Source organism: Pseudonaja textilis, chromosome 3 (genome assembly GCF_049901715.1).
Source record: "Pseudonaja textilis isolate UNSWEBS1 chromosome 3, rPseTex1.2, whole genome shotgun sequence".
Classification (NCBI taxonomy): domain Eukaryota; kingdom Metazoa; phylum Chordata; class Lepidosauria; order Squamata; family Elapidae; genus Pseudonaja; species Pseudonaja textilis.
In genome coordinates, this window is record NC_141992.1 from 94,823,056 (window position 1) to 94,836,478 (window position 13,423).

At 36.5% G+C, this 13,423-nt stretch overlaps 1 protein-coding gene across 2 annotated transcripts in view; it reads right to left on the reverse strand.

The window, feature by feature from the left end:
• The window catches only part of HMCN1 (hemicentin 1), a 253,333-nt gene that overhangs the window by 124,222 nt on the left and 115,688 nt on the right, over nucleotides 1-13,423 (reverse strand). For both annotated transcript variants that reach the window (XM_087930424.1, XM_026703203.2), the window contains exons 22-30: nucleotides 12,687-12,861; nucleotides 9,581-9,708; nucleotides 8,005-8,277; nucleotides 6,521-6,616; nucleotides 4,336-4,530; nucleotides 3,984-4,114; nucleotides 2,923-3,070; nucleotides 2,081-2,204; nucleotides 1,522-1,676 (exon numbers count right to left, since the gene is read on the reverse strand). In XM_087930424.1, the coding sequence (XP_087786550.1) occupies nucleotides 1,522-1,676; nucleotides 2,081-2,204; nucleotides 2,923-3,070; nucleotides 3,984-4,114; nucleotides 4,336-4,530; nucleotides 6,521-6,616; nucleotides 8,005-8,277; nucleotides 9,581-9,708; nucleotides 12,687-12,861 (1,425 nt within the window). The remainder of the gene's footprint in view (nucleotides 1-1,521; nucleotides 1,677-2,080; nucleotides 2,205-2,922; nucleotides 3,071-3,983; nucleotides 4,115-4,335; nucleotides 4,531-6,520; nucleotides 6,617-8,004; nucleotides 8,278-9,580; nucleotides 9,709-12,686; nucleotides 12,862-13,423) is intronic.

Here is a 13,423-nt window from a genome sequence, read left to right on the forward strand (position 1 = left end):
TTGGGAAAAGCCGCTGCCACTGCTTTCCCAAAGTGCTGCCTCTGTTGCATTCTTTCTGTCCGTCCATCCATCCATCCATCCATCCATCCATCCATCCATCCATCCAAAAGGTCTGTCTGTTTGCCTGCTTGCCTGCCTGCCTGCCTGCCTGCCTTCCCGCCTACCTACCTACCTGCCTCTCTCTCTCTCTCTCTCTCTCTCTCTCTCTCTCTCTCCATCCATGTTTGAAGCGCCGGCCCCGCAGGCACATCGGGAAAGTAGAGCAAAGCCAGTCTGAGAGGGAGGGAAGGAGGGAGAGAGAGAGAGAGAGATGCATCAGATTGAATGAGGCCTAGTTTAGACTGAGGCCCTTTTGCACATTGAAACATCTTTGCCAGCACATTGAAACCTCTTTGGCTTCTATTAAAGGTTTTATGGTCAGGACTATCAGGAAGCTCTCACATTTTGTTGAGGTTTTAAACAGGATCCGTTGGACCAGATCTCCACCCTAAAAATTATTTTTCCCCAATGTATTACAGTGCCAATTCTGAAGAAGGCAAAACCAAAATGTACTGGTAAATTACAAGGAGAACACACACTCACACTCCCTTCTAACCCTGCTGGAGCAGGTGATTGGACTAGAATAGATATCTCATTATCTCTCTCCTCCCTCCCTCCCTCCTTCTTTATCTCTTTTTCTTTCTGTCCCTTCCTTCCATCCCCCCCCCTCTTTCTTTGTCCCTTTTTCTTTCTTTCACTTTTCTCTTTCTTTTCTCTCTCTCTTTCTCTCTTTCTTTTCTCTCTCTTTTTCCCTCTCTCAGGCTCATCCCTTTGGATCAGGGGTCTCCAAACTTTTGGACCTCAGGGACCAACAAACTCATAATTTTAAATCCCAGAGACCACTAATATGAATTTTGACTGATGGTGGCTTTCTGGCATTGGTGTGTGTGTGTGTGTGTGTGTGTGAGAGAGAGAGAGAGAGAGAGAGAGAGAGAGAGAGAGAGAGAGAGAGAGAGATCTGATCCAACCTCTCTCTCTCCCTCTCTCTCTCACACACAGGCAGGTGTGGGATTTAGACCCCTGATCTAAAGCTGTCAAAACTCCAAAAACTGGTCAAGTAGCTCTGGGGAGGCCAGTCATAAATTAGAACACTTGCTAAACAACCGGTCATTAAGTGAGGACCACTTGTATTTGGTTTGCCAGTCACCTGGCCAAACCCACCCAGTCAAGTGACCAGCAAACCACACCCTCAAATTAGGCCACACCCACAGAAATTTGAATCCCACCCCTGGATGGGGGGCACCGAAGATTAGTTTGTATCACCAAGGGGGCAGTGGACTGAAAAAGTTTGGGAACCACTGGTTTATACAATAAAAAGAATCTAAAGGCACACATGAATGAATAAATAAATGCTGTAAATGGAAGGAACATTTTGATTTATTTTTTATGAGAACACAATAAATTGGGAGACAAGGGCCTCTGTCATATTTATCATCAACACAACCTTAAACAGATATGCAATGTATTTTTGTAATAACTTACTGTGGATTATGAGTTTGAGTTCCTTAAACTGTTTGCCTGCAGAATTGGTTGCGCTGCATTGGTAGTGTCCTTTGTCCACACTTCGAGCACTCTTTATTTGAAGAATCTGCCCTTTGTCCAAAACCTCAATATTAGGGTCACCTAAAAAGAGGGGCCTGGGAGGGGGGGGAACACCTTAAAATGGCATCAATTTAATAAAAGTTTGTAAATAAAGCTTTGGAAATATAGTGTACTGACAGGTACACTACAAAGAAAAATAATATCAAATTTTACATTGTGGGAAATCCTGAGGAATGCATTTTTTGGAACTATAGAACAGGATATACAAGATTCTTTCAATTTCATTAACATTTCATCTAGAAAATGATAATGTGAGGAAAATACCCTATGCATAGAAGCTAACGGGGTTCCAAGACTTGTGATCTTCATATGAATTTTTGGCTTAAATTAATTCTTAAGACAAGAAAAGGACACTGACTTTACTATATTGAGAGGAAGCAAGCTTCTTATTTTTTTTGTCTATAAGTCATGTTAGAAAAGTTTAAGAATTAGCCCTTACTTGCCATCTTTGAACCACTGCACGGTAGGAAAAGGAGACCCACTGACTTTGCATTCTAAAGTTGCCTGTTGGCTGAGGATAACTGAAAATTCATTGGGTCCAGCATCTCTTATAATAGGTGGGACTAGAGGAAATGGACAACAAGAGACAACAACAAGGGATAATAATTAAATAGGAAACCCTATTAAAATACTGCAAAATGCTTTTAGGAAACGAAAAGTAGAAGCTAATCCTGAAAATAAGCTTTCTTTTCACACCCCAAATACATATTAAATACCAGTTTATAGTATCCATATTAGCATTTCACTGTGAGAAGCTATTTTCATTCTCGGTTGACATTTGAATGATGATAATTTTGGGATTAACTGCAACACATGATTTGTACTGGTTGTTATAAGTGAGATATACAGCATCATTAATAAAAGGAATGAATTGGACCAGTGAACCGGAAAAAGTGGTTCATAGAACTGGCTAGTTTTAGAGTTTTAGGAATGATTAATAGAGTATTTAAATAATTTAAAAGCCTAAATAATGCTACTTCAAGGTTCATATCAATTCAAATATTCAGGGTTAAAAACTATACAAAGGAAGTACAATTAATCTGCATTAATTCTCTTAGATTTAAGTGTGCTGTTTCGTTGCTCTCTTGTCCTTTTAACAGGTTCATATCACCTCAAAATAATAATGCAAGATAATAAGATTAGTTGGTTATTTGTAATATATTTTAAAGACTGAGAGTTAATTTACTACTGAGTACTTCATGCTTGTAAGCATATATTTCTGAACAGCCAAGGACACTTCATATTTAATTTCATATCATAATCATATTCAAGAGTACCAACCTTGCACATCTACAGTGAAAAATTTCTCCGAACTCCCAGCTATAGTGGTGGCTTTACATGAATACTGGCCAGCATCATGAGTTGCAACTTTAAGAAGTTTCAACAACTTTCCATTTTCCAGAACTTGCAAACTGCTGCCCTCTAGAACCTGAAAAGGTTCAGTAATAATTGAGGTTATAGCTGCTAAGTATCCCAAATAATTGTGCTTAATTAGACAAGTTTTATAGCATACCTTGCTACCAGGAGTAATAACAGAAGCTAAATAACTTAATTCCTACTTTGGAAAATACCTTAAACTTCTGGCTTTGACAGGATAGATTCTTCCAGGGAAGCAGCAGTGAACAAAGAAGAATGTTGTCTAATTCAGTGTCTCTTGTATTACTCTTTTAATGGGATAAATATGAAGGCAGCAGTCTTGAAGAGACTATTACTCTTTGGAGTTACAACAACCCCTCTAATCCCTTCAACCTATTCTTGAGATACCAAAATGAATTTAGGAAAAAGTCCATTAATATAGGTTAGCAGAAGTTGGAATCAAGATGCACACTTTATGTACTTAAATTTTATCTTGCCTTGATCTATTTTTGGGGGTGGGGTGGGGTGGGGAATCCTTTTTTAGATGGAAAGCCTACAACTCTGACAGGAATGTATTTTTATACTATGTAGAGGTGGTATTCAGCAGGTTCTGACCAGTTCTGGAGAATCAGTAGCAGAAATTTTGAGTAGTTCGGAAAATTGGCAGATACCACCTCTGACTGGAGATTTTACAGTATCCTTCCCCTGCCACGCCCACCAAGCTACGCCCCAGAACTGGTAGTAATAAAAATTGAATCCCACACTGGGTTAAATATTATTTTCAGTATTATTCCTATGTGAGATTGCATCAAAATAATAATCCACTCATGTGAAACTCGGTTTTTGTTCATAAATGTTTGAAATGCAGCCAGCCTCATAACATATCAAAGACTAACAAAATGTTTATCATTTTCATTTTGAAAATCAAGCTTTCAGCTTGATTATATTTTTAATCTAAGAAACAAATGGATAACATCTTAGTGTACCTGCACATCATCTTTATACCAAGTGATGACTGGAAAAGGATCACCAGATACCTCACAGAGCAGACTTATAGGCTTGTTAATGGCCACAGATGTGTTGGTCACTTTGTCCTGATCTTTGATTTCAGGTGGAACTGCAATCAAATAAGTAAATATTTAAACAAAGTCATTGATTTTGTTTCAATATTCTCAGCCCTTGTAGTTATTTGGCTTTTACATGTTCAAGTTCAAATTAGTACATTTCTAACTTTTTATTGTTACACAGCTAATGTCAATATTTTAATTATGCCTCAATTACCCCTTTCTAAAACTTAGAATGAAATAACACTAACTCCTAGCAAAAGGGTTACTTTACCATAAACTTTCAGCTTGTAGTTTATTTCTGTGTTTCCAGCTTCATTGATTGCGGTGCAGATATATTCTCCACTGTTGTACGGTGTGGCAGAGGCAATGACCAGCAAAGTTCCATCTTCCAAAATTGAAAGCCCAGGTTCATTGCCTGTAAGCTCCCTATTGTTATGTAGCCATTTTATCACAGGCTTTGGGGTACCTATATATATTATAAAACAAAGGGTTCTAAATATTCCACTTAATTTGAAGTTCAAAAAAATAGATTGCATTTCAGAACAAAGTATTTGGTAGCTTTTAACAACATGGGCACCCTATTCAAGAGCTTCTGAACTGGCACAGACCTTCCTCCCCCCAAAAACCTCCTCAAAAAAGTAGCAGATACAACTGTCTGCAAATTGTCTCTCTACCTTCTCCATTATATCTGCTTTTAAACAAGTGGCGCTCAACATTAGCAGATGTCTTTCTTTATCCTGCTATCACCACAAAGGGTCCATAGTATCCTAGTGAATGTTTGAATACTCTGCAATAGGCAGTCAAATCAAGACCAGCAGACCTTATAGGTTCACTTATTACCTATGTACGCCTAAACATGAGCATGCATCCAAACAAATTTTCTTCTCTATGTATACCTTCCCACACTCATATATACAACCTTCCCCTTAGTCACAAAGAAAGCTCCAAGAAGCCACAAACTTACATACTAACACACACATGCAGACATACAGATGAGATGTGTTCAAGAGGCTCCAAAGAACTGGCTTTTGACTTTATTTATCCTTATTTAATTGAGACCTGCCATTCTGCTCAGTAAGCAGATTGGCTGGCAAGCCGTATAACTCCCTATCACCTCCCATGAAATATGTTTTTTAAAAAATTCTGAAAATTCTTTTCAGAAAAGGAAACTGTTTAACCCATCTACCTGGAGGCAAAAAGAAAATTCTAAAATGTCATTTTCCCTAAGCAAAGGAAGGCAAAAAATAATAATAATACTTCTTACAGCCTGCTAGCCAAATAAAACAAACAATTCCAACATTATAGGAAGGACTGATATCATTTATACATAAGCTGCTTATTTCAAGTAGCACCATATGGGAAACATTTTCAAGAAGACAATAGCACAGATGCTACATATACTCAAGGGTACATTTTTCCACTATAGCAAACTGGCTATTAATACAGCAAATCAGCATTAAAATACTGGAAAAATACCAAACATTGGTGGTGTGATTCAAAGTTTGACTTCTGCCTGCAGGGTAGTATTAATTTTCTATTTAAATAATAATAATAATAACACCACCATCACAGCCAAGCCTAATTCTCCCATCCCAGAGACTGAAGAATGCTGGTTATTCAATTCAAAGTGCTGGTTATTACCTATCAAACCCTGTATGGCATAGGACCTGAATATCCAAGAGACCATTTATTTCCAACTATTTCTGCCTGTTTGGCCACCTAATGAGAAGGAAGGACTCACTGGAGAAGAGCCTAATGCTGGAAAAGATTGAGAGTAATAGAAGAATGGAACAACAGAGAATGATGTGGCTGCATGGAGTCACTGAAGCAGTAGGCGTGAGCTTAAATGGACTTCAGAAGATGGTAGAGGACAGGAAGGCCTGGAGGAACATTGTCCATGGGATTGCAAAGGATCAGACATGACTTTGCAACTAACAACAACAACAAAGTATGTTACAACAGCATGAGTGCACTCCATTGTCATCGTGTAGGATCTTGGAAGCATGCTTTCTTTATTATGGCCTCACCATCTACAACAGTATGTACCCAGCAATAAGGATGCCCTCTCTGCTGGGGTTCCAGAAAGCTTTGAAAACCTGATTTTAAAGTTTTGAAGTTGACCTTTATATTTGTTCAATAGCCCCTGTTTATTAGTTGTTGTTTATGCTGTCTATTAGATTACTTTTTTCTGGATGATTTTAGTCTGGGCTACCTTTCTATTGCAACCTACTGATTAGCAAATCAGAGAAGCACTGATAGCCCTCTGTTATTCCTATCAATTAGGAATGTTTTCAATTGTTTTTATGTTTCCTTTCTTTGTATGCCATCTATAGTCCATTAAAGTTGGGTAGCTAATAAATTCAATTAAACAAGAAATAATAGAATCATCAGGTTACAAAAGTCAACATCCCCCAAAATGGAAAGCCTCCAGTTCAGCAATTTATGATGCTCTGTACCTTTGATTGGACATGGGAAGGCAATTTGTTCTTTTGCTATTCTTTCTTGAAATGGAGAGTTGTATGGCGGATCAAGTGTTCCAACAGTTGGAGGTTCTAATACAAAATGAACATAATATCAACTTTATTTATACTTATTGGGTAGGTTTCCCAAATTCCTTCAAAATTTTAAAAATCGCATACATTTACACACACACACACACACACACACACACACACACACATTTAATTTTAACTATTAAAATTTCATTTTATATTATATATAATGTATTACATTTTTGGTTTACTTGGTTCAGAGGCTTCAGCCTTCATGGTATGACAAGGAAACTCTGAGAAAAAAACTTTTCTATGTACATCAAGAAAAAACAGAAATAACACCAGGTAAGTCATAATTAAATGTTATATTCCTCCGTATATTTGGAGATAAATTAAGAATTTCCTGACAAACTGGATTTGTACCTTTCTATTGCAACCTACTGATTAGCAAATCAGAGAAGCACTGATAGCCCTCTGTTATTCCTATCAATTAGTCAGATTTAGATACCTGAACTTCCTTTCCTGCTAAAGTGAAAAAAATGTTACACATTTTTAATATCCTTTACACTTACTGACATCAAAAATAAAATATTTTTTTCAATAAAACGTATCTAACTTTATATATGATGATGGCCTTCTCTTCTTTCATAACTATCCACACAATTTGCTTCAGGGTGTAATAAAAACTTCCACTGAAACTTGGGAATTTGGAGAAAGCAACTAAGGATAGATAAAGTCAGCAGTAGTCTAACTGTATGAAATTGTCTGTGACCGATATAATTCCTAATATCAACAGTTCATCTTCCAAGAAAGATACCTCTCATTTACTAGTTCAGTTCTGCTTTAACACAGAACTGTTCTTATATTCTACAAACAATTGCACTGAATTCTAGGAAACATGAACTCCTATTAGTTTTAACTTTATGTTGTCAATTTTTTTTAACTTTATTTATGTTTTATGAATGTTTTTTAGAATACAGAATGGATGAAAAATCAACATAAAAAATTAAATAAAGTTACTTCAGGGGTAGTTGGTGGTTTAAAAATTATAATTCAATTGCCATAACTAAAAAAATCAAATCAGAGTTAACCTATCTAATTTTGCATTTTTGAACCAATGGAAAAAGTGAATTCCATGTCATTTAAAGTTTCCCATGAGATTCACCATAATAAAAAATATATTGGGAAAATATAGTAAAGAAAAGCATTTTTATACACACATATGTATACAAAGACAGAGACAGAGATAGAGATAGAGAGATATCTCTGCTTTATCTGATTGTATATACATGCGCAATAGGATATTCTCCCTTAAGGTTATATGTATGTGTTTGAATATTCTTAGTGAAAACAAAAAACCCTTATAATCCAATTATTTGGTGTAAACATAACCTCTTTTTAAAAATGATAATTCTTCTTATGTACTTTTCACTATAATGTTAACATACCTTGAACTTGGATCATTATCTCAGCTTCATCATGGCCAGCAATATTACTTGCCACACATTTATAGATTCCAGCATCTGAAAGCACAACTTTGATGATACTCAGTTTTCCATCTAGAGATGAAGCGTATTGTTCGTTGTATATCAAAAGGGGTTGTTGATCTTTAAGCCAAGTAATTCTTGGAGATGGGATTCCTTGAGCACTACAATATATATCAACTCTATTACCAGCCTTTGCTTTAATCACTCGAGGTCCATGTTGTATCTTTGGAGGAACTAAGATAATAATAATAATAATAATAATAATAATAATAATAATAATAATAATAATAATAATAATAATAATAATAGCAATAACAACAATAATAAATTACATACAGAAAGATTTTAGAATATCATGCAGTGAAACATGAAGAACACAACATAGCATTTGAGCCCTACATATTTTAAAAATATTTACATACTCAATGCAATCATTCAGAATAACCTACATAATTCTTTTATCAATACAATACAAGCCAGTCAGAGCCATTTGATAGTGAGGTGGGCAGCATATAAATTTAATTAATAAATAATTATCATTTCTAACCACTTCCAGAAATATTTACAAGACATGAACTTATAAGACTTGAGGAATGGTTAAAAATCATTAAAGAAATTACCCACGTCATGTCTGACTCTAGAGCACAGTGTTCATTTCTGTTTCTTGGCCAAGGGAGCCAGTGTTGACCAAATATATTTTCCATGGTCATGTGGCCAGCATGGCTATATGCTAAAAGATAAATTATGTTACCTTCCCATTAAAGTGATACCTATTAACCTATTCACATTTGCATGTTTTCAAACTGCTATGTGGGCAGAAACTGGGACAAGGAATGAGACCTCACCCCATTGTGCAGAGCTCAGGTCTCAAGCCCCGGCTATCATCTTTCCAGCATCTTTAACCATTGAGACATGGCACCCCCATTTTAAATGATTATCTTTTGAAAAATAACATATTATTATAAAGATCCTTTTAATTTAATGAGCATAGATTGTTCCAGTAAATTGTGGCCAAGCAGCAAGTCTTATTTAGGCTGTTGAGATCTATGAGAAGCTATTATGTTACACAAGAAGATGTAGGATGTCAGCAAATAGGAACAATGGGTAGTTTCTGAAGCCTTGTGGAAGGGGAAAATTAAGAAAGGTAATGGTTCCAGGGAATGGATTGCAGGTGTCAATGGTGCAGGCGGCGGGGGGCAGGGTAGTGTATAGCATAGAAAAATGTTTAAAAAATTAACTCTTCACTGCATAATTTTGTGTTGCAAACAGACTCTAAATAGCTTTACTGGGCCAAAAGACAGATTGAAAACATATTTAAAAATAAAGTTCTGATACTATTACTAAACTTCTCCCCCGAGCACATGCATAATATATAAAGTACAGCTTTGGGACTCCCTCATGCCCCAATCCAATTTGAATCTGATGCCAGTAACCTTAGTCATATTTAATTAAGCTAATATTATTTGAGTTACTAATTCACTGAATGCCCATTATTAATTTAATTCAATATTTATTATTGAAAGCAGAGGATTCTTACCGTGTACATTTAGTTTTACTTTTTGGGTTGCATTTCCCGCAATATTTGTAGCCACACAGATGTACAAGCCACTGTCTGATACAAATGTCTCAGCAATCTTCATTGAGCCTGAAGAGAGTAAGGTATGTCTGGGGGTGGGAGAGGTGGAAAAAAAACCCACAGGAAATACAGATGACTATAAATATTTATACGAACACGAAAGTCTCTTATAGGAGCATTAATAATAAGCGTTGCACATCAAAGAGCATCTGTTCAGTATTACTTTTTTATAGACTGATCTTCCATTTTTTCCCTTAATTGCTCTTGCCCTCTGACTTCTTCATTCTGCATAGCTGAGGAATGAAGTAAAAGTCAACAGTCCACAGACTTCCATTTCAAATCCAGTTAACCACCAAGTTGGAGGCATTTTCCATCCTCTTGTACATTTTTTTTTAAATGCATCCCTCAAAGATATCAAAGCAGTATATCTGCTAGGGATTCAAAAGTTGCTCTGATAGTCTCTATCAAAAAGCAGAAATGGTGCCTTTCGGATAGTCTCTGACCTGCAGAATTCACTCCAAAAAATTATTTATTCTATTTTATTTTTATCGTGGTTTTTAATTTTATTTTTGACAATTTTAAAATAGTTTACTGTATCATCTTACTTTTAATCATTGAATGCTGTGGTGATACTCCAAGTGCCCACTCTAGTCTGTGCATATTTCTGCTAACCAATAATAGCAACCCCCCAAAAATCTAATGACAAATAAATTTAATGGATCCTCATGTATTCTCAAATCAATGCCTATTTTATTAAATCTAAAGATAATAAAGGGAAGAACTGGGGCAAAACCTGTGTGGACTCACGTAGAGAATAGAATGGAATGGAATGGAATGGAATGGAATGGAATGGAACGGAACGGAACAGAACAGAACAGAACAGAACAGAACAGAATAGAATTATTTATTGGCCAAGTGTGATTGGACACACAAGGAATTTTCTTGGTGCAAATGCTCTCAGTGTACATAAAAGAAAAGATATATTCATCCTGAGTCAAGAATCATAAGGTACAACGCTTAATAGTCATGGGGTACAGTAAGCAATCAAATCATACTAGGAAATAGTCAATTTAAATCATAAGGATACAAGGTTCAAAGTTACAGTCATACAGTCACAAGTGGGAGGGGATGGGTGATCAGGAGTGATGAGAAGATTAATAGTAATATTAATGCAGACTTTGTAAATAGCTGGACAGTATTCAGGGAATTATTTGTTAAGCAGAGTGATGACATTCGGGAAAAAATGTCCTTGTGTCTAGTTGTTCTGGTGTGCAGTGTTCTATAGCATCATTTTGAGGGTAGGAGTTGAAACACTTTATGTCTGGGATGTGAGGGGTCTGTAAATATTTTCACAGCCCTCTTTTTGACTCATACAGTATACAGGTCCTCGATGGAAGGGAGGTTGGTAGTAATTGTTTTTTTCTGCAGTCCTAATTACTCTCTGAAGTGTGTATCTGTCTTGTTGGGTTGCAGAACCAGACAAATGAAGACTATCATGTTTCTGTCAACTGCAATGCTACTTTTATCATAAAGAGGTGTATAAAAGTGGTGTATAAAAGAGGTGTATAAGTCAATAAATGCAGATTACACTCTCACTGTGGCAAATTTGAGTTGATGAAGAAAGACCAGAAAGCTTTCTAGTTTTGTCAGAAAAGGAGGATTGGCAGAGTCTGGGGCAGAAGTGAAAAGAGGAATCAGTCTAGATTCTCACAAATAATCTAAATCCAATCTCTCTTGAATTTTGTTAACTCTTATCCAGTGCTAAAAAGGAACAGCATGAGACAAAAACTCCCATCTATCCTGTAAAACAGAATATATTGTGATCCAATTCTTTAATCCATTAATTCCTTAATCAAAGACCACACCTGGAATACTGCAACCAATTTTGGTTACCATGCTACAACAAAGATTTTGAGACCTTGGGAAAAGTTCACAGAAGAGCAAATAAGATGATCAAAGGCCTGAAGACTAAAACATAAGAAGAACAGCTGCAGGATTTGGGTTTGGCTAGTCTAGAGAAAAGAAGGACTAGGGAGGACATGACAGCAGTATTCCAGTATTTGAGGGGCTGCTGCAAAGAAGAGATCAAATTATTCTGCAAAGCACCGAAGAGAAGGACAAGAAATAATAGTTGGAAACTAACCAAAGATAGAAGCAACCTGGAATTAAGGATACATTTCTAACAGTGAAGACAATTCCAGTGGAATAGCTTGCTTCAAAAATCATGGATGCTCAATCACTGGAGGTTTATAAGAAGAGATTAGACAGCCACTTATCTGAAATAGTATAACTTCTCTTGCTTGAGCAAGGGGCTGGACTAGAAGACCTCCAAGGTCCCTTCCAGCTCTATTCTATTCTACATTAATTGCCTATCAGTGACTACCACCATTCAAGCTGCCAAACTCAGTCCTCTCTAATTTCCAGACTGAACTCTTTCTTATAGGATTCAAGATAAGAAAGTGGGGGAAGTATGAAATAGCAATGATAGAGGTAACTTCTCATCCCTTCAGTGACCCAGTTCTTACAATGGATGTGTTGTTTAAAGACTCAACAGGCACGATGCCAGCAAGATACATGGCTTCGTTATAGATTTCTGAGATAAGCCAAAGGCCTTTTGATGTTTCCTCACAAAGATATTCTTTACCAGAAAAAAGTATTTTCAAAGGGCAGTGTTTGAGGGAGTCATACAGAGGATTTAGATCTGAAAGCAGCATTCTTGATGAATGTTTCTGGTATCTTTATTTAGTATTCATCTTATAATGTGTTGGACTACAAGGATGATGGAAATTACATGGAAACTACAATCTAGCACACCTGGAGAACATCATGTTGTGAAAAGACTCCAAATGATTGCATAGGATACTGACAATATACTGCACATATCACATTTCCATTATCTTTAAATAGGCAGGGACTGAATCAAAGTATAATATGAATATTCAATTATTGGTGTATATTAATAATCCATACAAATGCCAGAGTTTATCTAGCAGCCTCTGATCACGTCATTGAGACAACTTGTACTGAAATTCAAACAAAGTAAACTAAGAAATGATATAAAAGTTACCTTGGAGAAAATGGAGAGATAAGTTGCATTTCTTTAGCCCATGTGATTATTGGGGGTGGCAAACTTTTCACTTCACAGGGCAGTGTCACTTCTTCCCCAGCTGTCACTGACATCTCAATTGGGTTATCTGGTGAACTTCCTTGCTGATTTCCAGGTCTGGAAACTCTTGGTTTTACTAAAAAAAAATGCACATTATATTATTATCCCGTTCTTGCAATAATATTCCAGGTTAGTGGGTTAACTTCAATTGTTCTGTAAGCAAAACAGCTCACTCTCTCCATTCTTCTGTCCCTTCTTCTACTTATACGAGATAGACTACCTAAAGGGTCAAGGCCTCTTTTAATAGAGGAGGATATGTTGTATACTGTTCCAGTACAAGAGGAGAGGGGATATTTGCCTGAAATCACAGTTCCTATGCCAACAGAACATTCCTGACAAATGTGGACACTATTACAGAAAGCAGTTGCAGTCAGACACAACACATGGGAAGATAAGGTTAAATACTATTTATTGTTCCAAAGTCACCTCAATGAGTCTAATCCCCAACCTCGACTCCAGTCATAACTTCCTGTTAGTATGGACACTTGCTCTCAAAGAGTAGGAAGGAAGGAGGGTAAACCACACAGTTATCCTACAGAATGGTCTTCTGAAAAGGATCCTGTTTATGCAGGGATAACCTATAAAAGGTTTTTATCATAATAAACATTATAGGGAGAGCTGTAATATTCAACAAAAAC